A 26,264-nucleotide genomic window follows, 5' to 3' on the forward strand; every position below is an offset into this window, starting at 1 on the left:
TAAGAATGGGAAGAATAGGGCTATTGCAAACATTAGCAATCCTCTCCTCAACCACTCCTTTCTCAATCAAATCCTGCACAGTCTTTATCAAAGCTCGCTCACCTGCCTGCGGTATCTTATACTGAGGAATACAGGGTAAAATGATATCTGCAACAAACGCACATCTGTGTCTCCCGTTGCCCACAATGTGGCTGGCACATCTTTAAATTCAGCAGGGAGGGCTGCATCTTTGGACAGACACTGCTTAGTGCACACCACAAAAGGACCCATCGTCATATAGATGCTGGCTGGGGAGCAGTAAATTGTAGCATGGAATTTCTTCAACAATTCCAAACCCAGCAAATTCTCTCCACAATTGGACGTCAACATGAATGGTGAATCCACAGTGAAAGCACCAATAGTCAATGCAAGAGGCTTTGAAATGGGGCTCCCAACCGGTACACCAGAAAATGCTACGAAACATTATTTTGGCCAGACAGTCGCCCCAGGGATGAAGGAACGAGAAATAGAGCTGTTCGCTGCACCTGTATCCACCAAAAACTCCTTAGTCGAACCATGCACATCCACACTAACATACGGACCTCGCAGGTCTACAGGTATCAAAACTGGTCCCTCATCCTGTCCTAGCTGTAAGACATCCCAGTCACCTCATCCGTATCATAGTCATTATGATAATACTGTTTGCCCCAAGGGTCTTCAAAGTAGTTCTGATCAGTACGATCCTGCGATGTCCCAACAGTCTGAGCCCTGTCCTGGCTACCATTCCACAACTCGTCTAAAAGACCCCACCCTCTTGGACGCCCCGTCTGCAAAAGCACTTAATACTTGCTGCACCAGTGTCCCTCCTCCTTACAATACGCACACTGATTTGCCCATACTGGCGTATATTCCTGCTAATACGGGGAAGCTGTCGGGCTAAACCACCACATCCTCTACCATTCCCTCGAAGCCTGCTGCAACAACACCATCCTCTTCAAATCCTTATGCTTCTTCTCTGCCTTCTCCTTATCCTCATTTTCCCTGTGCTCATAATACTGCGCCATATTCAAGATAACAGAAGGAGAAGATGTGGACCAGGTACCCTCTGAAGCTTGTAATCGAGTCGCAATCTCAGGGAGCAAGTTTGAAACAAATCTATTGACAAACACATGCCTCCTTTAATTGACAAATCCTGTGCACTGCAAGCTACAAACACACCTTCAAACAGAGTGAAAAAATCAGACACACTCTTGTCTTCTGACGACAAGCCGAGAGCTTGTCCCAATCAACCTTTCTAGGCGGGATAAGAGAATGCATATACGTTATAATGCGACAAGACAAAGCAAGTATCTCTGCTTTAGGCTTCTCACCAGGCTTTCTCTCATGGTCCCATAATTTAATTTGATTCTAGGTACCGGCCAATTCTGCAATGTGATCCTGTGTGTGTACCAGTCTCCAAATATCAACCGGAACCACAGAACATTTCAACATCCGCAAGCGTCATTACTTTTGAAGAAGCAGCCTCAGTCAATTCTTTATAATATGCAGTAGGATTTTTTCCTAGGGTCTGATAGCTGAGTTTTAAGGGACAAAACCTCACTCCTTTTCCATGGAGTATAAACCCACTGTTCCTCGAAATGGGCCACTACCCCATGTCTAGTAACAACATGGTGCTGATCCCATAGCTCTGGTATTTCAGGGTGATTAATGGGGTGGACCTCCCTCATCGGAAACGGAGATACTGTGGTCAGGCTCTTACCAAGCTGCCTACCCGATAAGCAACCAGCATCGCAGCATTACCAAAAACTTTACCAGGCATCTTATCAGCAACATATACATGACCTTAATATCATAAATAATCTGCAGTGCTGCATCATTGAAACAATTCTCCCAAAGTCCAATCAGAGTTGCCGGTATGTGCTTAAAGGCTGTTCTACAAAAGTCTCATAATCTCATCACACTTCACACATCCTCCACACCATAAATGGGGTTGCAGGCCCACAGCGCTGCCTAATTAGCCACTAATTGTTTCTCTGCCTCTCCCATATCAGATCGCACCAATGTTCGACCCAGGTGTTCCTTAAATGTCGTCCAGTCTCTATCCTCAGGGCTACTTAATGGTTTCCCAATACTCTGTAATGTCGGGGAATGGAGGAACACATTGGAAGTGATAACAGAGATAAGCGGGCATTAACGTCGCTGCTGGCTGGGTCCTGGGTGTTCGAGCTGGCGAGAGGGATGCCGAAGCAATAGGTGTTGCAGAAATGCTAACCGTTGTCGTTGCCACAGATGACAAAGACAAAGAAAGGACTGGAGGTGTTGTGGCCAAGGCAGTCTGATCAACCGTAACAGAAGCAGCAACAGCAGAGACAGAAGAACCCGGCAGCTGGGCTTGTGGGGGACGAGCGGGATATACCCTCTGCGGGGCATACCGAGGTGGGGGTCAAGCATCTACAATTCTTCCACAAAAGCATCATTTTCTTCTCGGACTACATCCGATTTATTAATTTCAGTCGAAACCTTCTATCTTCACGCTCGATTTCTATCTCCAGCTTCTTTCTATCATGCACTACAGCTTTGAGTTGATGTTTGCATCCTTTCTGGCCTCTTTCTCTGCTTTCATTCGCCTGTTTAGCCTCTTTTTGCCACGCTCTTAGGGAATCCAACATTGACTGCCTACTTCTTCTTGCAAACAACTTCTCCTGTAAAACCCCAATTTTTTGTTCATCAAAAATGCCCGTTAAAGAGGTGTGGGGGGTGAGTTTTGAGTTGGAGGCGCGGCGGTGCCCTTTGAATGTCTGGGAGCCATCTGACCTCTCCTCCCATGGAAAGGTGTGGGCCACGTTGGCATGCGGGGTGGCTAAGCGTAATATCGCTCAACTGTGGGGGGCAACTCCACCCCCTACGATTGGGAAATGGATGGAAGATTTGGATTGGTGTGTGTTTAGGGAACGGGCGGTGTATGTGGCCAGAGGGAGACCCAGGAAATGGGGCAAAATCTGGGGGCTCTGGAATCAGTATAGGGGCGATATATGTGCTCCTCCAGAGTTGCCAGATGACCCGACAGTCGGAAGATCCCTGAAACCATTTGTTGTTATCATAGCTGTACATCTTTGGTCAGGAGGACGTCTCTACATGCAAAGTGAATTACAATGCAACCCAGTGTATTTATTGTATGTGTTTATGAATTCTTTTTGTGTGCATTAATAAAAAGAAAAAAAAAATGCCCGTTACCGGCCACTGCAACTTGGTATTGCCCCTTGTATATTTGTGCCATAATGTAAAAACATAATAGTCAAGACCATGTTTTACATACATATCAAAATTAGGAGTGCCTTCTGGAGGCGCTGGCCTGCTTTCTTCCAGTCGAGCATCAACAGAACAACAAGAAACCAAAAAATGACTGAACACCTCCATTTTCAAAAGTAAGCTAAATTTGTTATGTTGCCGGGCAAAGTGTCCGCAAACACTTTGTATCCAAAGCAGTCCTCAAACCGTACCAAATGCAAACCAAAATTGGTCCTCAGACCATACCAAAGACAAATTAAAATAGTACCATATCCACAAAGAACCAAAACAAACTCACCTGGTGCACATTGATCAAACACATTTATTCTCCACTGCCGACTCTTCGGACCAAATGATCAAATCCAAGGGTTTTGCCTTTCAGGTACGCAGTCGGGATGACTGCTGGGCGAGGCACCGCCTGTTCAGACAGACGGGGCAGCTGCAAGTTCAGGACACTGTCGTGCAGGGATCCCTAGTCCGTCCGTCCGACCGGACGATGGCCCGACCTTCACACCCGTCCGCCGGCGAGGATGGGTCACCCGATGGGAGTCCCTGTTCGGGCTCCAACTGAAGGAAGTGACCAGATTAGGGCCACCCGGGTCACTCGCTACCACCTCTCAGCCTTCCATAAAAATGAAGAGTTGGTCAGACAGTAGAGAATACAAACCAAGTACATTTTATTCAGGTATACTTGAGTGGAGTCCAGCCTGACCAGCCTCCTAGGATTATTGCCGAGGGACTGACTTCAGCAAACCTAGAGATGCATTTTGTATGTTTCTGAACCAAGAATGTCCCACCCCTAATGGAAATCTACTAGCAGGTGCAACTAAAACAAAGTACAGTAAGACAAGTTTCGACTCTGAGACCGGGCACACATTATCTTCTTACCAAGGTTGTTCTGTTCGTGTCTATCACTGGGCTAGTGAGAGAAGGCCTCCATTTATAGGAAAGGAATGCGTTAATAAGAACAGTGTATTCATTTAGCAGAGCAAGGCCTAACCTTGGAGAAATGAACATTTCATTAGCCTGCTTCTCGAGTCAGAGAATACGTAGCGGACGACATGATTTAAAATGGAGGCGGATAAAATAGTGCCGCGAATGCTAACTTAACATAAGTACCAAACACAAGCAAGGTAGCAAAACATTTTCAGTTCATCAGGACGTCCCATTGTCGGACCGGCTTCAAATCCAGCGAGGTCTGTCACAATCTGATGTCAGTGACTGACCTGCACCTCTTGTGCCTTTGGTGTCTGGAGCGCGACCACGACCCAAAGTTGTGCTCGGACTGCCGGGCCATGCATTCGAAGTCTTTGCGTGAGCAGTCCTGAAAACTCTTGGAGGCCAGGCAGTTGGTTCCATGTCGCCCCCGAGCGAGGGGACAGTCTCAAGACTGTTCGCGGAGCCACCACACCATGTCCAAGTCTTCGCACTCCTCGGGTAATTCAAAGCACAAGAAAAAGGCAAAGAAGCACTATCCCTCTTCGCCTTTTCTAAGTCGGTCCGCTGATACGACGCAGGATCTGGAGCTTTGTCGCTCTAAGGCTCCTTCTCCGGGGCCTGATTCAGAGACAACTCCATGCCTCCCCCCGTTTCTGGGTGCCAGGGCGTCCCTGCCGAGCTTTGTACTTTCTTTGAAGCCCTCCACCTATCTTTGGGCAGCCTGACTCTGCTGGCGAGCCTTCAGGCCCTGCTGAGTCGGTCAGGGACCCTGGGCCTTTGTGCCCGCGGCTCTGACCCCTACGCCAGAGGGTCCCCATGGATTCTCGATCGAAGCGGGTCAACCTTACTCGACCATCCCTGACGCCGCTCCTGGTAACGTCTGCCATGGCCCTGCCCGATGCATCCTCATCCCAGAGATGGACATGGAGCCGGACCAACATCGGCCAAAGTCGTATCCGATGCTGGAGGGTACTTTTGTTCCCTTGTTCATCCCAGGTATTCCCTATCGCCCTGAAGGTGGTAATGAGGACTGTGAGGGGCCTCTGGACCCTTTGGCAGACCAGCTGAAAGAACCGGACTGGAGAGAGGAATTGGGTGACACCAATGGTCTGGACACTTCCCTAGACCTTGGTATGCTTTCACACCATACTGTGGCTATGGAGGAGGGAGCGTCCTATGCTGTGGTAGTGCATAGGGCAGCCCAGGCCTTGGGTCTGGAGCTCTCTACAGTGGCAGTTGGGACTACTCTCCTGACGGAGGTGCTTCAACCTGCAGCAACTTCCTCAGAACCCCTCTTGCCCTTCAACGAAGCCCTCAAGGACGTCCTTCTGGGCACTTGGACCAAGCCCAGCACAGGGGCTCCTGTGGAACGAACGATTGCCCGCCTTCACCGCCAGGCTCCAAGCGATCCCATTTTTCCTCACCCAATACCCTACCCCCAAGAGCTTGGTGGTCCAAATTTCTTCTTCCAAGGGCGCAATCCTTTCTGCTCCTCCAGACGGAGTCCAAGACGCTGGATCATCTTGGGAAGTGCATCTTATCTTCCTCCAGCTCCGCTCTGCGGTCTGTGAATACCGTGTGCCTCTTGGGCCGATACTCCCATACAGTCTGGGATACCGTTGTGCAAGTGCTGCCTCAGTGCCCGGAGGACGCCTGGGCCGTTCTCTCCCAAGCCGTGGCAAATGGGAGAGACAAAGCCAAATTAACGATCCGCTGTGGACTGGATACCACCGACTCACTGGGCAGAACGATTGCCACATTGGTAGACCTTCAGCGCTATGCCTGGTTGAGGACGTCTGGCTCTTTGAAGGATGTTCAAGCAAATCTGCTGGATATGCCCTTCATGGCAGATGCCTTTTTTGTGAAAAGGCATATTCGGCACTGTAGCGCTTTAAGGATTGTTGAGCTATGGCCAGATCCTTAGGCCTCGCTGCGATATCCCCTCCACCACAGTCTGCCTTTCGTGGCTACGGAAGGAGCACCCGACCACGTCCGGCCCAATGTAGCCACTGGTCCACGCAAGTTGCCCAGCCTCTCCATGGTCGTGGACAAGGGACCCAGCAACGCGGGTCTGGGAGCCGGCGGGCAAGTTCACCCCTCCCCTTGCATCAGCCTCCAAACCCTCCTAGTCTGACCTTGTTATGTTATGTTAAAATATGTATTTAGCGCAACGTACACCGGGGAGGTTTCTTGGCGCTTTGGAGACAACACTCTGAGTTACTGGGAAGAAAGTCAGGTAGAGAAAGCCTGACGAAACAGCCATGTTTTCAGCTCTTTCCTAAACTGGAGATGGGAGTGAGTGGAACGTAATGAAAGAGGAAGGGAATTCCATGTTTGGGGAGCCAGTGTGGAAAATCGGGTTCCGCCATGTTTATGCCATTTGATGCCTGAGGCTTGAGCCGGGCAGATGCTTTGACTTGAATTTTAAAAATCTTTTTAATACTTTGTGGAATCCCACCTCCTTTGTGTCCTTTCCCCCCCTGCACAGCGCGCGGATCTAACGCAGCGCGTGTCTCCACTTACTGAGGGTGGAGGCATAACTTCATTTAATTTTAAAAATTACCTCCTGAATCCCCCCGAATCCCGCGCTGCACGGACAGCACTTCAGCCTCCCCCTAGAGCAACCGGCCAGTTCAGGGCGCTCTTGCCGGGAAAGCGAAGGGAAACGGCGGCGGCCATTTTGGGTAGGGCTAGTGACTATAAAAAGAGTAGAAGGACTCCGCTCGCGAGATATTATGCCATTTGATGCCTGAGGCTTGAGCCGGGCAGATGCTTTGACTTGAATTTTAAAAATCTTTTTAATACTTTGTGGAATCCCACCTCCTTTGTGTCCTTTCCCCCCCTGCACAGCGCGCGGATCTAACGCAGCGCGTGTCTCCACTTACTGAGGGTGGAGGCATAACTTCAATTAATTTTAAAAATTACCTCCTGAATCCCCCCGAATCCCGCGCTGCACGGACAGCACTTCAGCCTCCCCCTAGAGCAACCGGCCAGTTCAGGGCGCTCTTGCCGGGAAAGCGAAGGGAAACGGCGGCGGCCATTTTGGGTAGGGCTAGTGACTATAAAAATAGACGGCTATGACTCCGCGCAGCGGACGCGCTCAGCGGGCACGCCGCATTCACGCCGGAGTCAAGCCAGAGTCCAGCCCGTCTGCGCCCGTCCGCGCACAGGCCGGGCGCAGGGCCAGGGACCCTGTAAAAAATGTCACACCCAGGCGCTATGATAGACAAGACCTGCTGGCCTTACAAACAAAGCCCTGTTGTGACTCAAACATTTTTGATCCCTCACACTGGACTGGACCAGTGAGCTGCCAGGCATGCCGCCACACTTTTCTGTGGTCCCAGGTTTCGGCCTTCTCAACACCCCAAGATAGCTTTAAAGCTGCCCTAATAAATGCCAGATCTGTACCGAGGCATGCCCAGCATATCCAGGACCTATTGATAGATGACAACTTAGATTGTCTCTTCATTACGGAGACATGGCTTAAACCCTGGTGCACCCCAGATGTGGTTCATGCCCTGCCCCCTGGATATGGTATACAAAGAGTAGATAGAGAGAATGAACAACGTGGTGGAGGAGTTGCCATCATATATAGGGACTCCCTCAGCTGCTCGACGGTACCACTGCAAGAGTTGACAGATGCAGAAGGGATGGGTTTTATAATTAAAATCAATGACAACTTCTCCTTTTCGGGGGCTTTGATTTACCGCCCACCAGGACCCTGTGCGGGTTTCCTGAGTAACATAGGAGAGGTGCTCAGCCCATTGATACTTAGGTATTCTAATTTCACTCTGATGGGTGACATAAACATCCACCTTGAGTCCACTATCGATACTTCTGCCGCCTCCTATCGGGAAACCATGGAGGTCATGGGCCTGACTATCCTAGACACCCTAGCCACCCATGAGGCAGGGCATACAATAGATTGCATTGCCACCAACCTAGATGCTTTGACAACTTACCCCCTTAGACCCCAAATATGGACTGACCATATGCTGATTCCTTTTACGTTCCCTCTTATGTCCCACCGAGAAAACGATTTTAAAAAGGAACACAGCACGGTCATAAGGGATGAATGGAAAACGATATTGTCCCACCCTGAACTGATAACCATAGCCAGGAACTGTAGACCCCAGCTGGTAGTACCTGCTAATCCCATCAGCTTCAGAACATGGATGAATGATCTGAAAGGCACAGTTGGGCAGGGAAAAAACAGAATGAGGCAGGGTAGAAAGAAAACATCTGCACCCTGGTTCGATCGAGATCTCAAAGACAAACAAGGAGAGCTCAGAAGAGCTGAAAGAAGCTGGCGGAAAAATTACTCTAGCCTAGAACGCAGCAAATACAAAAGGATAAAAAATGCCTATCATGCGCTGATCAAACAAGCAAAAAAAAGGTACTTTTCGCTGGCAATAGAAACAGCCAGCAGCAAACAAAAGGAAATATTTAAAATTGTTAACGGCTTTAACAAACCTAAATGTTTAGCGCAGGATATCCCGCCCTCGCAGGCACTCTGTGATAAGATCGCAGATTTCTTTGAGGGAAAAGTACAGGGGCTGACGAAGGACTTTGCTGTTCCCATATTAGAGCCCAGAATAGAGGAGGATATAGTGAGGCAAGGAGCCATGCAGCTGAAAACTTTCCTTCCAGTTAGCCTGGAGGACACCAAAAGAGGAATTCTGGCAACAAAATCTGGATCCCCCTTTGACCCCTGTCCAGTTAGACTCTTACACCTCATTGTGGACATCGCCAATCCAATAATAAATGCCATTGTTAACACCTCACTGTCCACAGCCAAAGTCCCCCCTGAGTGGAAACTGGCAGCGGTGAAACCACTGCAAAAAAAACAACTCCCCGACCCCACCACATTGTCGAACCTACGACCCATCTCACTACTTCCGGCCCTGTGTAAGGTTACAGAGTCAATTGTAAATAAACAACTTACTCGTTTCCTGGAAGAGAGTGAGGCATGGCACCCTAACCAGGCGGGCTTCAGGGTCCAACATTCCACCGAATCGGCCCTCCTGTTCACCACAGAAACTATCCGCTCAGCCCTAGACCAAGGTAAGAAGGCCGTCTTGATTTTATTAGACCTATCGGCGGCCTTCGACACGGTCTCACATGCCATCCTATTAGACCGGCTAATAACATCTGGCGTCACAGGGACAGTGCTTGAGTGGATAAGAAACTTTTTAAGTGACAGGAGGCAAGTGGTGACCCTGGGGGAATTTTGCTCCAGTGAAAAAGCGCTGTTGACGGGAGTCCCGCAGGGTTCGAGCCTGAGCCCGACCCTGTTTAATGTCTATACCGCACCCCTGATAAAATTGATTTCGTCATTTGGCATAGACGCCATAGCCTATGCCGATGACACACAGCTTATCCTGGTAATGGATAAGGATAACCAAGCCTGGGAGGAAAATCTCAAAGGTTGCCTAACGGCCACCTTTGAATGGATGCGTCTAAACCATCTGAAATGCAACACAGGCAAAACGGAGATCATGCCTATAGGCCCAAATAATGAGTTCATCCCACGATTATGGTGGCCAGAAAAAGCTGAAATACCACCTCATACAACCAACTTGGCCCGTAATCTGGGGGTGCATTTTGACTCTGACCTGTCTTTTAGACAACAAGCGGCTAGAGTGGCAGGCATGTGCTTTGGGGTAATAAAGGGCCTGAGAAAGTTCTTTGATCTTTTGCCCCTTGAAGCAAGGAAAACAGTTACGGTTGCACTAGTAACATCACGCATCGATTACTGTAATAGCCTCTACGCTGGCACAAATAAAGCTGTCACACACAAACTTCAGATGGTGCAACATGCAGCTGCGAGGTTGGTTTTAAAGTGGCCGAAAAGATCATCTGCAACCAAAGCCCTTAAGGCACTACACTGGCTGCCTATTATAAAAAGGGTCTTGTTTAAAGTACTCTTAATTACTTTTAGAGCGGTCCACAACTTAGGCCCATCCTACCTGAGGAAAAAATTCAGCAGATACTGCCCAACCAGAGCACTGCGTTCTTCAACGGCCAACTTGCTTACTGTCCCAAGTTTCAGACTTAAAACTCGAGGGGGTAAATCCCTGGCGGTACTGGGAGCAAAAGCATGGAATTCCCTTCCCCCCCAGTTGAGATCACTGGATAAAGAAATAGATTTCCGTAAACACCTAAAAACCTGGATCTTTAATCTACAAGACACGACTGCCCAAAGTCTAGTGTAATTCGGGTCTCGGTCAAGTAAGCATAGGAACTACCTAACATCTGGTGGTCTTTTCTGGGCGCCTAGATGCTCCTTGGAGCGATTGTCGCGCGTTATAAATTGGTATTTACATTTACATTTACATTTACATTTAAGGAGCTTGTATCTCGGGGTGGTCAGAAGATGTTGACAGGATGAGCGAAGTGTACGGGAAGGGGTGTATTTCCTTATCTTTTTAGAGATGAACTTAGGACCGTCCCCTAATAGTGCCTTGTGTACGATGCAGCCCAACTTAAAAACGCTGCGCTGTTCTACCGGGAGCCAGTGCAGCTGTTTAAGTAATGGCTTTACATGCTGACGGGCCGGGAGCTGAAAAATGAGTCTAGCCGCATGGTTCTGTATTAGTTGGAGGCGTTGTAGTTGGTATGCCGGGATTCCTACATAGAGTGAGTTGGCGTAGTCGAGTCGCGAGATGATGAAAGCGAGGACAACCAGAGTCAAGGCCTCCGTTGAGAGGAATCGTTTTTTTTTTATTTTCCGTAGCATGAGAAAGCAGACCGAGACCACTGAGCTGATCTGGGATTTCATCGACAGGTCCTTGCTAATCTTAATCCCAAAGCTTTTTGCCGAGGATGCAGGTTCAGGTGGAGGGCCCAAGGATGGAGGCCAGAAATTGGTGTTCCAGGGGTTCATCACTCCACCTGTCAGAATTAACTCTGTTTTGTCTGGGTTCAATTTTAATTGACTGGTGTTCATCCACTTACTGATGTAAGTCATTATGGCCTGCAAATTAAGTTCAGAGTGACTCGTGGGTTGGATGTTAAAGATTAATTGCAGGTCGTCTGCGTAATTTTTACCAGAACCTCCATGTCCCTCAATGCCGTAATCAAAGGCTGCATGTACAGGTTGAACAGGAGGGGGGATAACGAAGAGCCTTGTGGGACACCACAGGTGAGGCGGCCTTTTTTGGAGCAAAAGTAACCCAGGCGGACAGATTGATATCTGTCCGTCAGGAAGGACTGTAACCAACTTAGGGCCTGGCCCCCAATGCCCGCGCTGCGGACGCGGTCGATCAAGATATGGTGATCGACCGTGTCAAACGCAGCGGACAAATCGAGGAGGACCAGGGCCTGGGGAGAGTCAAGGTCGGCTCCAGTCCGTAGCTCGTCCATGATGGTCAAGATGACAGTTTCGGTCGAGTGGGCCGGCCTGAAACCAGCCTGTTGGGGGTCCAAATAGCAAGCGCCCTCGACAAAAGAGCTCAGACAACCTGCCACATGCGCCTCCAAGATCTTACTAAGATAGGGTAGAAGGGATATGGGGCGGTAGTTTCTCAACACTAAAGGGTTGGCACCAGGTTTCTTTAGGATGGCAAGGATCTCAGCATTTTTGAAGGAGTCAGGGACTATACCGCTAAGAAGTGAGGTATTCAAGAGAGATAGGGGGGGGGTCGGGGCAAGCACTAAATGCTTCTCGTAGTATGTGGGGTGGGCCGCTGTCAAGAGGAGAACCAGATTTAACTTTGAGCAGCAGATTGGAGAAGGTTTCAAGGGTGATGGGAGGGAAGCAATTGAAAGAGAATGGGTGGTGGCAGGGAGGGGCGGGAGGAGTAGGAGAATTAGAGGCTGGAATGCTGGCTTTTATCATGTCGATTTTTTTCAAAGAAGTAGTGATTTAGTGAGTCGCAGAGTTCCAGAGAGTGCACGGGTTGCGCTGAAACCCTCTCAAGGTCTGTCAATTCATCTACAATAGAGAAGATTTCGCGAGTTTTATTGGCAGAATGTAAACATTTTTCAGGAGCATCAACTGCCAGTAGGTGGCAGGATTCACCATCACCTCCCCCACTGGCAAACCATCACGTCAGAAATTTCGAAGCGGTTACTGCCTCCCCTTCGAGACTACCCCTCCCTCCATGCCACTGTCTTTTGATCGCATGTCGGAGGATCATTTGGCGCTTCTCCCCCAGGAAGTTTCAGATCTCTTGGCCAAGAGAGCTATCAAAAGAGTCTCTGCTCCTGATTTAGGACGTTGTTTCTATTCCAGCTACTTTCTGGTACCCAAGAAGGGCAAGGGCCCACGTCCTATCCTAGACCTCCGGGCTCTCAACCACTTCCTCCGCAAGGAGAAGTTCAAAATGCTCATGTTGGCTCCGGCTCTGTCTACCCTCGAGACTGGATGGTGGTGTTGGACTGTTTCCATATACCCGTCCTGCCAGCCCACAGACGCTACCTACGGTAGGCCACAAGCATTTTCGGTTCACCCGCCTTACCAGTGCCCCTCGTGTGTTCACGTAAGTGATGGCTGTGATCTCAGCTCATCTGCGCAGATCAGGGATTCCAGTCTTACCCCTATCTCGACAACTGGCTGTTGAAGGCGGGCTCGCCCCAGGCTGTCGTCTCCCACCTCCAGACTACGGCGGACCTCTTGCATTCGCTGGGGTTCACTATCAATGTGCCGAAGTCGTACCTGACTCCCTCTCAGTCGCTCATTTTTATCGGGGCTGTTATTGGACACTGTGCAGTTTTGGGTCTATCCTCCTGAACAGCGAATCCGGGATATTCGGGCTATGATACCAATGTTTTAGTCTCCATCCCGGATTTAGCTCATGGTCTCCTGAATCCTGCTGGTGGATCATGCCATATGGCATATGCGGGCTCTGCAGTGGGACCTGCAGTATCGGGAATCTTTCCAACTATGTTCAGATCTTGAAGGGAACTGTGCAACAACTGCAGTGGTGGTTATCATACCAGGAATGGGTCAGAGGCAGATCCCTCTCCCTTCCCCAACAAGACCTCACAGTGTTGACCGATGCATCACTCCTGGGATGGGGCAGCCACCTGGGAGAGGTGGAGATCAGAGGAGACAGGTCTCCATATCAACCTGTTGGAGCACCGGGTTATTCGCTTGGCACTGAAGGCATTCCTTCCCTCCCTCAAGGGGAAGTCGGTGCAGTTGTTCACAGACAACTCCACCGCCATGAGGTACTGCAACAAACAGGGCGGGGTGGGGTCGTGGACCCTTTGTCAGGAGGCTCTTCGCCTTTGGACATGGCTGGAACAGCAGATCATGACCCTGGTGGTTCAACACCTGGTTCTCTGACCAGCAGAGAGGACGAACTCAGCCGTCGGTGCCTGGTGGATCACGAATGGCGTCTTCACACAGAGGTGGTGCAAGGTCTCTTTCAGCAGTGGGGAGAGCCTTGGTTAGATTTGTTCGCCACCGAAGAGAATGTGCAAATGTCAGCAGTTTTGCGCGTTGTAGTTTCCAAGGCGGCACCCGCTCTGTGAGCTTTTCGTCATGAGTGGAACTGCGGCCTCCTGTACCACTTCTGCCCAGAGTGCTGAAGAAGACAAAGCGTGACCGGACCCAAGTCATTCTTGTGGCCCAGGACTGAGCACGAAGAGTCTGGTACCCGAGCTCCTGAGCAAGACCATCAATCCTCTGATTAGACTGCCCCTTTGGGAGGATCTTCTGTCGCAGCAGCAGGGGACGGTCCTCCACCCGAACCTGTCCAGCGTCCACCTCTTCGCGTGGAGATTGAGCAGCAACAGTTGACAGCGTTTAACCTTCCACCCAAAGTCGGTAACGTCATCTCGGCAGCCAGGCGTCCCTCCACTAAGACAGTGTATGCCTGTTGATGGAACAAGTTTATGGCATGGTGCACAGCAAAGACTGTGAATACCGTTTCCGCCTCTCTTTCTGAAGTTCTTTTGTTCCTGATTTCTTTGGCCCAGCAGGGCTCATAAAGGCTTTCTGGCAGCCATTTCTGCTTTTCTTCTGCTACCAGATCGGGCCTCTTTGTTCAAGTCCCCTATTGTTAATATGTTCTTTAAGGGCGTTAGTGACCTCTTTCCTCCATCTCCTTCCATAATGCCTCAGTGGGACTTGAACCTTGTCTTGACTTACCTAATATGTGTTCCCTTCGAGCCTCTTCACAACTGCCCTCTCAGGCTCCTTACTCTGAAGACTGCCTTTCTTGTTGTCATCACCTCTGCTCGTAGAGTGAGTGAGCTTCAGGCTCTTTCTTCTAAGCCCCTTTTCTTCTCATCCGGACTGGACCGTGGTGCTTAGGACGAGACCCTTGTACCTTCCTAGAGTAGTTACTACTTTTCACAGAGGACAAGCTATCACTCTGCCCACCTTTTTCCTACCTCTGCACCCTTCCAAGGAGGAGAGACTCCACCAGCTGGACCCAAGACGTGCGCTGTCCTCCTACCTTGACCGCACTAAAGATTTACGAGTGAACGATCAACTCTTCATTGGCTTTGTGGGCACCAGAAAGGTCGGGCTATCCAAAAGCTTACCATCTCAAGATGGGTTGTCCTTTGTATAAAGATTTGCTATGCTTTAGCGAAAAAGGAACCTCCAGTGGGGCTGAGGGCTCATTACCCTAGAGCTATGGCAACAACTACTGCTTTGTCACATGGAGTCCCACTTATTGACATCTGCCAGGCGGTCACATGAGCATCTAGGCACACGTTCACCAGACATTACTGCCTCGATAGTCCAGTCCGGAGGGGGGCTACTTTGCCTGTTCTGTCCTTCAGAACTTTCTGGTGTGAACTTGGTTCGCAGACCATCCTCAAGGGATGGTATTGCTGGGGTATCTATTCTAAGGTAAGGAATCTAGAACTGTCTCTTTCAGATTAACAAGTTGCGTATCTTCGGTAACAATGTATCTGAGAAACATAGGTTAGTTATAGATTCCTTACTGCCCACCCATCCTCCCTGATCTCTAGAGATAGGGACTCTCTTACAGGGCCCTATTTTGGCTCACCAGTGGTCAGTGTCTTTCATGGCTCTGCTTTTCGGGTGTGGAAAGTCATGTCAGAACTGACATCAGCGCACAGGGGCGGCGTCTAAGTAGACACCGCAACTTCATCCCGGCAGCCACGATATCAACGGCAGACACGGAGTCGACCAACACCACCTACTGACTTGCAGGGGTACTTCTAAGAGAAAAGATTCCCTGTATTAAGTCTGACGCCTGGAGGTAATTCTAAGGTAAGGAATCTAAACTAACCTATGTCTCTTACAGATACATCATTAACGAAGGGAAGTCACTTGTTCATCATACTGAGTAGAGAAAGTAACTTAAAAAGTAATCTGAAAAGTAACTCAAACTGTTTTTATAAACAAATGACTTACCTGTAACCAATCCAATTGCATTTAACCTCCTTCAAACTGTACTTAAATACATTATTTTTGCCAAGTGTTATAATACTTACGTGTACCAGGCCTGGCTTAGTTCTAGAAAACAAAAAGCAAGTAAATAATATTTTTATACAACCAAGTTGGTCTGAGTTCAGTCTGAGTGTGTGACATCATTTCTTGCCTCAGTGTGTACAATAAATGCTTAACACTAGCCTCTAATAAAGCCTTACTGCTTGCCCACACTACCACAAATGGAGAGTAGGGTATTATCTACTTTTACCTCTGCCTATTTGGGGATCCTCTGGTTTCTGTGCACACTATACCATACTTTGGTATAGTATATATAGAGCCAGCTTCCTACAGTATCAAACTACTCCTCTCCATAAATCCAAACTGCTGCCAATGTGGGATTTATTGTACCATTTATCCACTGGGCACCTCGGAGGTGCCCCCTGAAAACCCTCCCGACCCTGGTTGTAGGCTGCCAGCCACCACCAAACATGTTTCTAGACCCCTAGGCAGGGAGCTCCTTCTCTCTGGGACCAGAAACAATGCACATCCCGGGCCAGAGGTGTTGCACCTTTTCCCCCAGGATGGGCTAGTGTTTTCGAAGAGGGTAGCTTCAAAGGCCTGCTGCCATTGTAATGTGACCCCCAGCTTCTGCTGCTGGTATCAGATGGCAACCCCTGATTTACACCCACACTTTGGGCAGAAGAACCAGCAGATAAACTCTGGTGAATAGGTGGGGTACCCACCTCTGCAAACTCCACCCTTAAGGTGGAGAAGGCGAGGTGAAGCACATCTTTCATACCCCATCATCTTGAAGATGGGGGGACCCTTCCAATCATGGTTATGTCTATTCCCCCTCCCACATAAGGGTGGCATAATAGTGGATGTAGTCATCGCAGATAAGGTGCCCATTGGCCCTACCTCCTACACCCCTAAAACACCCCTAAATCTAGTATTTAGGTGGCTCCTTAGACCTAGAAACTAGATATGCAACGACCTAAAAGTAGACCTCCCTGCCAAAAAGACTGAAGACAACTGCCAAGGCCCCAGCCCTACCAGCCTGTTTCTAGCTTATGCGAACCTGTGACCTTTCTTGCAGCCAGCGACCTCTGAAACCATGGGATCCCACGGCCTGAGTCTGAGTAGCTCTCTTGTGCAGTGAAGTTTCCCCAGCGATCCTGACCTCTCCTGACCTCCACGGTGGCACCTGCAGTGTGAATCCAGAGGATCCCCCCGACTAGCTCCTCCAAGAAGACTGCAGTGACGAAAGGCACCCCTGCTCACGAAGCCCCTGGGCCTTGGTGAGGTGCAGCCACTGGCGCAAGCCTGAAGCCTCTGTGCGAAAAGAAGAATCCCCATTGAAAATCATTGGGCACCTGATGTCGAAATTGCTCTCTGCACCTGGCCGCCGCTGTGCCCGCTGGTGGTGAATGTTTGGTGTTTCTCTGTGCCCCCACCTGTGCTTAACATAACTCTCAAAGCAGTGTGGCTCCAGGCACCCCAGTCTCCATTGAAAAGCATTGAAACGGACTCAGATTTTGACCTCTGCACCCGGATGCCCCTGTATTGCTGGTGATGCAGTTTCGGTACTCACTCGACCCTTGCCCGTTGCAGATTTTTGGTCCAGAAGACTAATCATAAGGGCATTACTTACCTGTCTACATGAGATATTGTTTCTCCATAGGATAACATTGAACTCTGCTGACAATTTTTCTGAAGTGTCGATTTTTCAAAGTGAAAAGTATTTTGATTGAAAAACTTACTTGCCTTATTGCGAAGATCTTGGTCCTGGTCCGGACGGAGGTCAAGGGACCGGTTGCGGGGTCGGAGCCATCATAGCTCCGGAAGTCGCCATCCGTCTTCGGGCTCGAAGTCGTCAGGTAAGCACAAGAAGTCGAAGAGATGTAATCGCTCTTTCGACTCCCCCTGACTCTCGCGCGACGCGGTCGGGGGTTCGGGTGACACCGCCCACGCGGCTCCGTCGGAGTCACGGGCGTCGCAGCCTGCTTCATACCCTCCGGTCCCTGGGCAGCAAGTGACGCCGGAGGAGATCGAGCGCTTCCTCGTGGCCATGAGGTCCCTCTCTCCCCCGACGGGCTCCGAGGCGCCTTCGGGCCCAGCGCACCCGTCTGGGGGCCCTAGCGGGTCGGGTGCTTCGGCCCAGACGCCGGCGGGTGCTTCGGCCCAGACGCCGGCGGGTGCTTCGGCCCCGACGCCGGCGGGTGCTTCGGCCCGACGACTTCGGGGCCGGCGCCGCAGGGCCCTGCTGGATCCGCTTCCGGGTCGCCGCCGGTTGACCTGACGACCTCACCGGCGCCAGTCCCTAGGGTGTCACCTCCAGCGCCACCTTCGGGTGACGCCGTCCCTGATGCCTCCCTTGATCCGGTTCCGGCGTCGGAACGGCGCCGCTAGCCGCCGCTCCCGGCGCCGCTTGGAGAGTTCTACTTCAACGAACCGGCCCCATCCTTTGACAACCCTGATTATCAGGAGATGGGTGATGAGGCGTCTGAGGACCCTCTGACACGTGATTGTCAGTCCCAGCAGGACTGGGCAGGTGAACTTGGGGAAGCCAGTGGTCTGGACACTTCGCCAGACACTGGTTTTGTCTCACCCCCTACCATGGCTGCGGAGGAGGGGGCTACCTACAGTGTGGTGTTGATGCGGGCGGCCAGGGCTTTGGGCCTTGAGCTCCCCGTCGCGGCCGTGAGGATTAACCACCTCACAGAGGTCCTTAAACCGCAGTCAAGCTCGGCTGAGTCTCTGCTGCCGTTTAATGAGGCCTTGCTTGGCGTTCTTTTGGGCACTTGGTCCAGGGCCGCTATAGGTCCGCCTGTAGATGGGAACGTGGCCAGACGCCACCGCCCGGCCCCGGGCGACCCTTGTTTCCTGTCCACCCATCCCACCACCGAGAGCCTGGTCAACCAGGCCTCCAACTCCCAGACCGCATTCCCGACGGCCCCGCCCGATCGGGAATCCAAGAGGTACGACAAATACGGCAAAAAGGTATTCTCCTCCCTGAGTTTGGGACTGCGGTCTTCCAACACAGAGTGCCTCTTGGGCCGCTACACCCACTCCTTTGGGACGCGGTCGCCAGAATGCCCGGTGGAGGTCAAGGCTAAACTCGCCCAAACCATTTCGGAGGGTCTAGATGCGGCACGTTATTCCATTCGGTGTGGGCTGAATACCACCGACTCACTGGGCAGGGCGATGGCAACGACAGTGGCGATTCGTCGCCACGCCTGGTTGAGGTCAGCCAACTTTTTGGGCATCGAGCATGTTCCTGGGCCAGAAGTAGGGTGTGGTTGCTACTCGCACTACTTTCTGGTACCCAAGAAGGGCAAAGGGGGCCTACGCCCTATCTTGGATTTACGGAACGTCAACGGCTTCCTCCGGAAGGAGAAGTTCAAAATGCTGACACTGGCTCAGGTCTTAGCTGCCCTGGACACAGGAGACTGGATGGTAGCGTTGGACTTGCAGGACGCTTATTTCCACATCCCCGTCCTGCCGGCCCACCGGCGCTACCTGCGGTTCACGGTAGGCCACGAGCACTTTCAGTTTACCGTGCTCCCCTTTGGCCTTACCAGCGCCCCACGGGTGTTCACGAAGGTGATGGCGGTGGTCGCAGCTCATCTGCGCAGGTTAGGGGTTTCACTCTTCCCCCTACCTTGACGACTGGTTGTTGAAGGCGGGCTCGTCCCAGACAGTCGTCAGCCACCTCCAGACGATGGCAGACCTCCTGCACCGGCTGGGGTTCACCATCAATGTGCTGAAGTCACACCTGTGCCCCTCCCAGAAGCTCCTCTACATCGGAGCGGTTCTCGACTCTGCGCAGTTTCGTGTTTATCCTCCCGAACAGCGGGTTCGGGATATTCAGGCTCTGATTCTGATCTTTCAGCCTTTATACCGAGTCTTGGTCAGGTTGACGCTGCAGCTTCTGGGGCTGATGGCCTCCTGCATCCTTCTGGTGCATCACGCCCGATGGCGGATGCGGGCTCTGCAGTGGGACCTGAAGTTTCAGTGGGCCCAGCATCAGGGCAACCTGTCCGACCATGTCCTGATTTCGGAGGGCACTGGGAGACCGCTGCAGTGGTGGCTCACGGACCGCGATTGGGTCAGCGGCAGATCCCTCTCCCTACCAGAGCACGTAGTTGTGACGGACGTGTCCCTCCAGGGCTGGGGAGGCCATATGAGAGAGGCGGGGATCAGAGGCCTCTGGTCTCCGGCGGAGTCCCGGCTCCATATCAACCTTTTGGAGCTGCGGGCGATTCGTCTTGCACTGAAGGCATTCCTCCCCTCTGTCCGGGGGAGTGTAGTGCAGGTGTTCACGGACAACACCACCGCCATGTGGTACTGCAACAAACGGGGCGGGGTGGGGTAGTGGACCCTCTGCCAGGAGGCTCTTCGCCTCTGGCAGTGGCTGGAACATTAGGGCGTGCCCCTGGTGGTTCAACACCTGGCAGGTTCTCTGAAAGCCAGGGCAGACTAACTCAGCCGCCGGTGCATGATGGATCACGAATGGCGTCTGAACTCGGACGTGGCGCACGGTCTCTTTCTGCAGTGGGGAGAGCCTTGGTTAGATCTATTCGCCACCGAAGAGAACGTGCAATGTCATCAGTTCTGCGCGTTGGAATTTCCAAGGCGGCACTTGCTCGGCGACGCTTTTCGTCGCGAGTGGCGTTGCGGTCTGTTGTACGCCTTTCCGCCTATACTACTTCTGCCCAGAGTGCTGAAGAAGATCAAACGCGACCGGGCCCAAGTCATCCTTGTGGCTCCGGACTGGGCACGAAGGTACTGGTATCCCGAGCTACTCAGTATATCAGTCGATCCCCCGGTTCGTCTGCCTCTTCAGGAGGACCTTCTGTCGCAGCAGCAGGAGACGGTCCTCCACCCGAACCTGTCCAGTCTCCACATCCATGCTTGGAGATTGAGTGGCGACAGTTTAGGCCATTTGACTTGCCTCCTGAAGTCTGTAATGTTGTTCTGGCAGCCAGGCGTCCCTCCGCAAAGTCTGTATACGCCTGCAGGTGGAACAGATTTGTGGCATGGTGCACAGCTAAGGCTGTGGATCCTCTCTCTGCCCCTCTTTCTGATGTTCTTCTCTTCCTTCTTTCTCTTGCCCAGCAGGGCTCTGCTCTGGGCACTATCAAGAGCTACCTCTCTGCCCTTTCAGCCTTTCTACGGCTTCCTGATCAACCTTCTTGTTCAAGTCCCCTATTGTAACTCGTTTTCTGAAAGGCATCACACACGTTTCCCCCTGTTCAGTTTGTGATGCCTCAGTGGGACTTGAACCTTGTGCTTACCTATTTGATGTGCGCTCCCTTTGAGCCACTTCACAACTGTCCTCTCCGCCTTCTTACTCTGAAGACTGCTTTCCTGGTTGCCATCACCTCTGCCAGGAGATTGAGTGAGCTCCAGGCTCTTTCATCCAAACCTCCTTTCCTTTCTGTCCATCCAGACAAGGTTGTGTTGCGGACTAGACCATCTTTCTTGCCCAAGGTTGTCACTTCCTTCCACATTGGGCAGTCTATCACCTTGCCCACCTTATTTCCGCCTCTGCATCCCTCAAAGGAGGAAGAGCGGCTCCACTGTCTGACCCCAAAACGTGTGCTTTCGTTCTATCTAGATCGCACACGCCAGTTCCGGGTGGATGACCAACTCTTTTTCGTACGTGGGTGCTAAGAAGGGACGGGCGGTGCACAAGCGGACCATCTCTCGGCGGGTCGTCTTATGTATCAAGGCTTGTTACTCCTTGGCCAAGAAGGAGCCTCCTGTTGGGCTGAGGGCCCATTCCACTCTGGCCACGGCGGCTGCCACTGCCCTGGGCCGGGGAGTCTTGCAGGACATCTGTCGGGCAGCTACAAGGGCCTCGCTGCACACGTTTGCAAGACACTACTCTGCCTGGACAGCCAAGTCTGGAGGGATGGCTCTTTGGCTGTTCCGTCCTCCAGGACTTTCTGGTGTGATTATTGGTTCGCAGATCCACCACCGGGGTTGGTATTGCTGGGGTATCTAATACTAACCTGTTTCTTTCAGATGAACAAGTTACTTACCTTTGGTAACGATATATCTGTAAGAAACAGTAGTTAGTATTAGATTCCTTACCGCCCCACCCATCCTCCCCGTTCTGCGAACCGATATCTAGGGTTAAGGTCATCCCCTTTCAGGGCCCAAGTTTCAATGGCACCAGTGTTGGTTTTTAACATGGCTCTGCGTTTCTGGCGCGGAAGAACTGTGTCTAAGAACTGACGTCAGCGCGCGGAGGCGGCATCTAAGTACTCCGATGACGTCATCACGACGCCGACGACGGATGCAGAGCAGCGGACGACGCCTACCGACGCAAGGGTACTGCTACGCAAAAATTTCCGGATCCAGTATGACGCCTGGGGATATTCTAAGGTAAGGAATCTAATACTAACTACTGTTTCTTACAGATATATCGTTACCAAAGGTAAGTAACTTGTTCGTTAATTACTGTACCATAATGAATCGGAGTTCCTACCACCTACAACTCCTGCAGCAAGCATTACTTGCTCATCCTTCCTAACCTGAAGGAGCAAAGTGCCAAAGGGGAGTCATTTGGCCATCTCATTAGAATGCACCTGTATTGTGGCCATGAGACAAAAGTGTGAACAACAGTACCCACAATGGACACTGTTTAATAACTCCTGACTGTCTCAGGACCACTAGAAATGGCGTTGCAGGTCCCCAGGTTTGGAGTATGTGGGACTGTGCAAGTCTGGAATAGATAGTACTACTAGTACTGGCTGTGAGTCTGGAATGGGGTTGTGGGCACTAAAGAGGTTCTGTAATCTCAAAAGGAGAATGGCAGCTGCAGTAGCTAGTTTTGCTGCAGAGCTCTCTGGCTTCAGTTTTGGAATAGCATAACCTGTGTAGTGCAAGCGTGAGGTCCATTGATGCAACTGTGTGTGGACTGCATTTATATGATAGTCATTGATACGTCCTACAGAACAGAGAACGTTTGTGTATAAACAGCTTTTTTCGATTAGTCTCCATGTTGAATGTTCTCACAATGTTGTCACATCTGTTTATTTTCTGTGAAGAATATGATGTCAGCACTTCCAGGTCAAGACCCATCGCTCAACAGCCTGCCTAATCAGCAGCAGTTTATCCCAGGCCAGCAGCCTATGTATCAGCAGGTGAGTTGAAAATATGAGCCAGAAGTGTGTCCATAGTGCTGCAAGTCTGAGTACATTGCTACTTATCTTTCCGTCTCTAAATATTCCGTGCACCCTGTTTTAATACTGTAGACTTCCTACGTCACTGCACATCTGCAGTAATGCGGAACATCCGGGCTGCCTAAAATCCCAAATCTATATATACTCTTTTCCTATTCTACTCTTTGTACCTGCCCTCCTCAGCACTACTACTTTGAATGCCCAAGTTTTCTGTTTTGGGAAAATCTCCTTCAAACTATTGTCCGACCCGGACACATTAAAAGTTCCCAGGTCCTGTCCGGGACCAGGTAGTTGGTCTGAACCCTAATTGAGTAAAGAAGGTTTTCAAATGAGCCTCCTCACTTTAAGGGCCTCATAGTTTAGAGTCACTGTCACCCACCTAAGCCAGTCTTGTATGATTATTGAAGCCAACAAAAGAGGATCAGCTTTAATTTTGTACTGCAATATCCGTTTTTTGTTTTTAGTTTTGCCCTATCTTATTTTTTGGGGAATAAATGTGTTTGAGGCATATGAGCTGCAGATTCTACACTTTGCATTAGATCGCCACCTGGTGTTTGGCCTAGTGCATATACGGAACAAAGCTGTCTTAATCCGTACGGACAACATGACTGCCATGTACTACATACGAAAACAAGGAGGCACACATCCCTGCAGCTGTCCCAGCTCGTACAAAATATTTGGAGATGGGCCATTCCACAAAACATATATCTGCTTGCAGAACACCTTCCAGGAGTTCACAATCAGATAGCCTATCTGTTAAGTCAACAGACACAACAGATTCACGAATGGGAACTACATCTGCAAGTTCTTCAACCATTCTTTCACAAGTGGGGTCATCCAGACATAGATGTTTGCCTCACACGAAAACGCAAAATGCCCAACCTTCGCCGCCAGGTTTCCACACCGCTGACCAAGGGCAATGCGATATGGATGAACTGGTCAGGCAGATTTGCGTACGCTTTTCCGCCAATCCCACTAATACCACCACTAGCAGTACGCAAGCTCAGACAACAGTCTTTCAAACTAATCCTGGTAGCTCCCACATGGGCACGCCAACCATGGTTCACCACACTGCTGGAACTCTCTCTAGTTCTGTGAGAAAATGGCTCTATATATACTGGACCAGAGTAAGGTACAGTGTGTTTAGAGTCCACAAACCCCAGAGGTATAACAGAGGTTAAAGCCAGGTGTGACCTTACTGTCTAAAGTGGTAGCTTGGTCGAGCAGTAAGGCAGTACCAAAGGACAGTGTAAAACATTTGTTGTACACACTCAGTCAGCAAAAGGTTTCACTCACTCAAAGACTGAACTCCAGGCCAATTGTTTTTATATCAAAAGATATAGTTGTTTTATTTATAGAACCAACAGGCATCAAAAATATACTGCTCTCAATATGAGAGGTCTCAGATGAGTACTTTGCAGAAAGGCAATAAACTTTGTAAAGACAAAGGTACAGGGTTTGCAGTAGGCAACACAATTCTACACACAATTTAGCATTGAGCTCAATGGATTCCCTTATATAAACACAGGTGATTACTTTGTAGATTACTTTGGTAATTCCAGGACCGGCTCCTAGGTTCAGTCCTGGGCTCTAAGCTGGAAACCGTTTAGCAAAAACGTTTTAGGTATTGTGGTGATTTTTCAGGAATAAAAAGCTATTTTCAAAGTTCACACTTAAAAACTTTTCAAAGAAATCTGACAATGTTATCCAATAGGAGAAAATTCAGGTTGCAGGTAAAGTACGATCTCGTTACTTTTATAATCCAGTACTGGTCTCCTGGGGCCAGCACTGGGTTCTCAACTCAAAACAGGTAAGTGATTACGTTTCAGTATTTCGTATGATTTGTAAAGAATATTTCTAGTTTTCAAAAATAGACACGTAGAAGTAATTTCATAGAAAAGCAGACAATGGATTCCTATGGAGAAAATACAAGTTACTAGAAAACCCGCTAGGGATTACTTTTGTGTTTCAGCACTGGGCTACAAGGTACAGTACTGACTCGTCTCCTGATCACAGGTGAGTATTTCGGAATTCAGATGATTTAATATGAATATTTCAAGTTTTCAAAAGTAGACAGAAGATTTTTCGAGTCAAACTAGTCAATGTTATTCAATGGCAGGAAAGTGAGTTACCGGTTTCCTTGTGAGTACTCGACTGGTGAAGTTGTGGTTCTGGGCATAGACTCAGAGGTCCCCCAGGGTCAGGTAGGTACAGTTGGTTCACCCTCAGCGGCGCAGGTGTGCAGAGGTAGTTGGGCCCAATGTTATCAAATAGGGGACGGGGGGCCTCCGGTTGGTGGCTGCTGGCTAGCAGGCCACGCGGCTGTGGGAGCTGGGCTCCTGGTCACTTGGTAAACCAAAAGGAATTGGCAAGGTGCACAGCGTAATGTTCAATAATAGCGTGAACTGAAATGTTTTAATTGTGTTTTTCTGGGATTTGGGTGCTCCTACAGGTGACGTATCCGACCATATACGTCTTCAAATAATGAAACAAAATGTGCGCACATCCATCATGAACGCATCCCTGTAATCGGGCACACCTTTAAGTTCTTCATAGAAGACTCATTGCCAACTCCTGGTCACTTGCTCAGGGCAAAGAGGGAAGCAGGATAGGACAAAATGGCAGGGCCAGTGGTACTCGGGCGGCTGGGTGCAGGGTGCTTTTGAGCCGTCGGGCGCTCAATGTTATCCAATGGAAAAGGTCAAAAGGGAACACAGGCTGCAGGCTCATGGGAGGAGACTTTCCAGGGGCGACCAGCACGTCGAGAGGTAAGTTGGGATCTTGGAGCACAGGTAGGCACCCCAAAGGGAGGCACAGGGGGTTGTAGGGCGCCGGGTGCAGGGGTGTCTTTGGGTGTCGGAAAAGCTTACCCTCAGCTGGTCGCGGCTGGGGTGGGGGGCCCTGGTTCTGAGTCTGCAGGCGTCGTCTGGTTCGTCGAGGAGGGTCTTTGGCCACTGGACCTCGGGTCATAGTCACCGGGGGGGGGGAGGGGGGGGGGATTTAGGCAGGAGCAGGTTCCAGGATCGACAGGCCGGTAGGGCTGGGGCCAAGTCAGTTGTTGCCGTCCTGTTGTCGGGTCTTCTTCTTGATCTTCTTTCTTCTTTTGGCATCGGGAGTAAGGAAGGTTCAGGGAGCCCCTAAATACTGAATTTAGGGGCGTTACAGTAGGGCACGGGCAGGGACTAATAGGTCCCTGTCCTGGGGTGGGTACAACCCCTCGCCTGCTCCTCCCCTGTGGGAGGGGGGCAGGAGCCTAGCTGGGATTGGGCAGGGCTCCCCATCTTCAAGATGGCCGGAGCCCGGGGTCGTGCTTCACCTCGTCTCCCCCACCTGAGGGGTGGGGTTGGCACAGGCTGGCACCCCCCCCCCCCCCCCCCCCCCCCCTTCTGACGTCGTTTTTCCCACCAGTCTTCCCACCACAGTGGGGGTCAGTACTGGTGGGGGCCAGTTGCTGGGTATAGCAAATGGTCTGGAGAAGCTCACAGAGGTGGCATGCCTTTGAAGCT

General features: G+C 50.7%; 1 protein-coding gene across 5 annotated transcripts in view; it reads left to right on the forward strand.

Annotated features, from left to right (window-relative positions):
* The window catches only part of HGS (hepatocyte growth factor-regulated tyrosine kinase substrate), a 304,838-nt gene that overhangs the window by 220,957 nt on the left and 57,617 nt on the right, over positions 1 to 26,264 (forward strand). For all 5 annotated transcript variants that reach the window (XM_086931122.1, XM_086931123.1, XM_086931124.1 and 2 more), the window contains one exon: positions 22,624 to 22,719. In XM_086931122.1, coding sequence (XP_086787248.1) covers positions 22,624 to 22,719 — 96 coding nt within the window. The remainder of the gene's footprint in view (positions 1 to 22,623; positions 22,720 to 26,264) is intronic.

This window comes from Lissotriton vulgaris, chromosome 7 (assembly GCF_964263255.1).
Source record: "Lissotriton vulgaris chromosome 7, aLisVul1.2, whole genome shotgun sequence".
Taxonomy (NCBI): Eukaryota; Metazoa; Chordata; class Amphibia; order Caudata; family Salamandridae; genus Lissotriton; species Lissotriton vulgaris.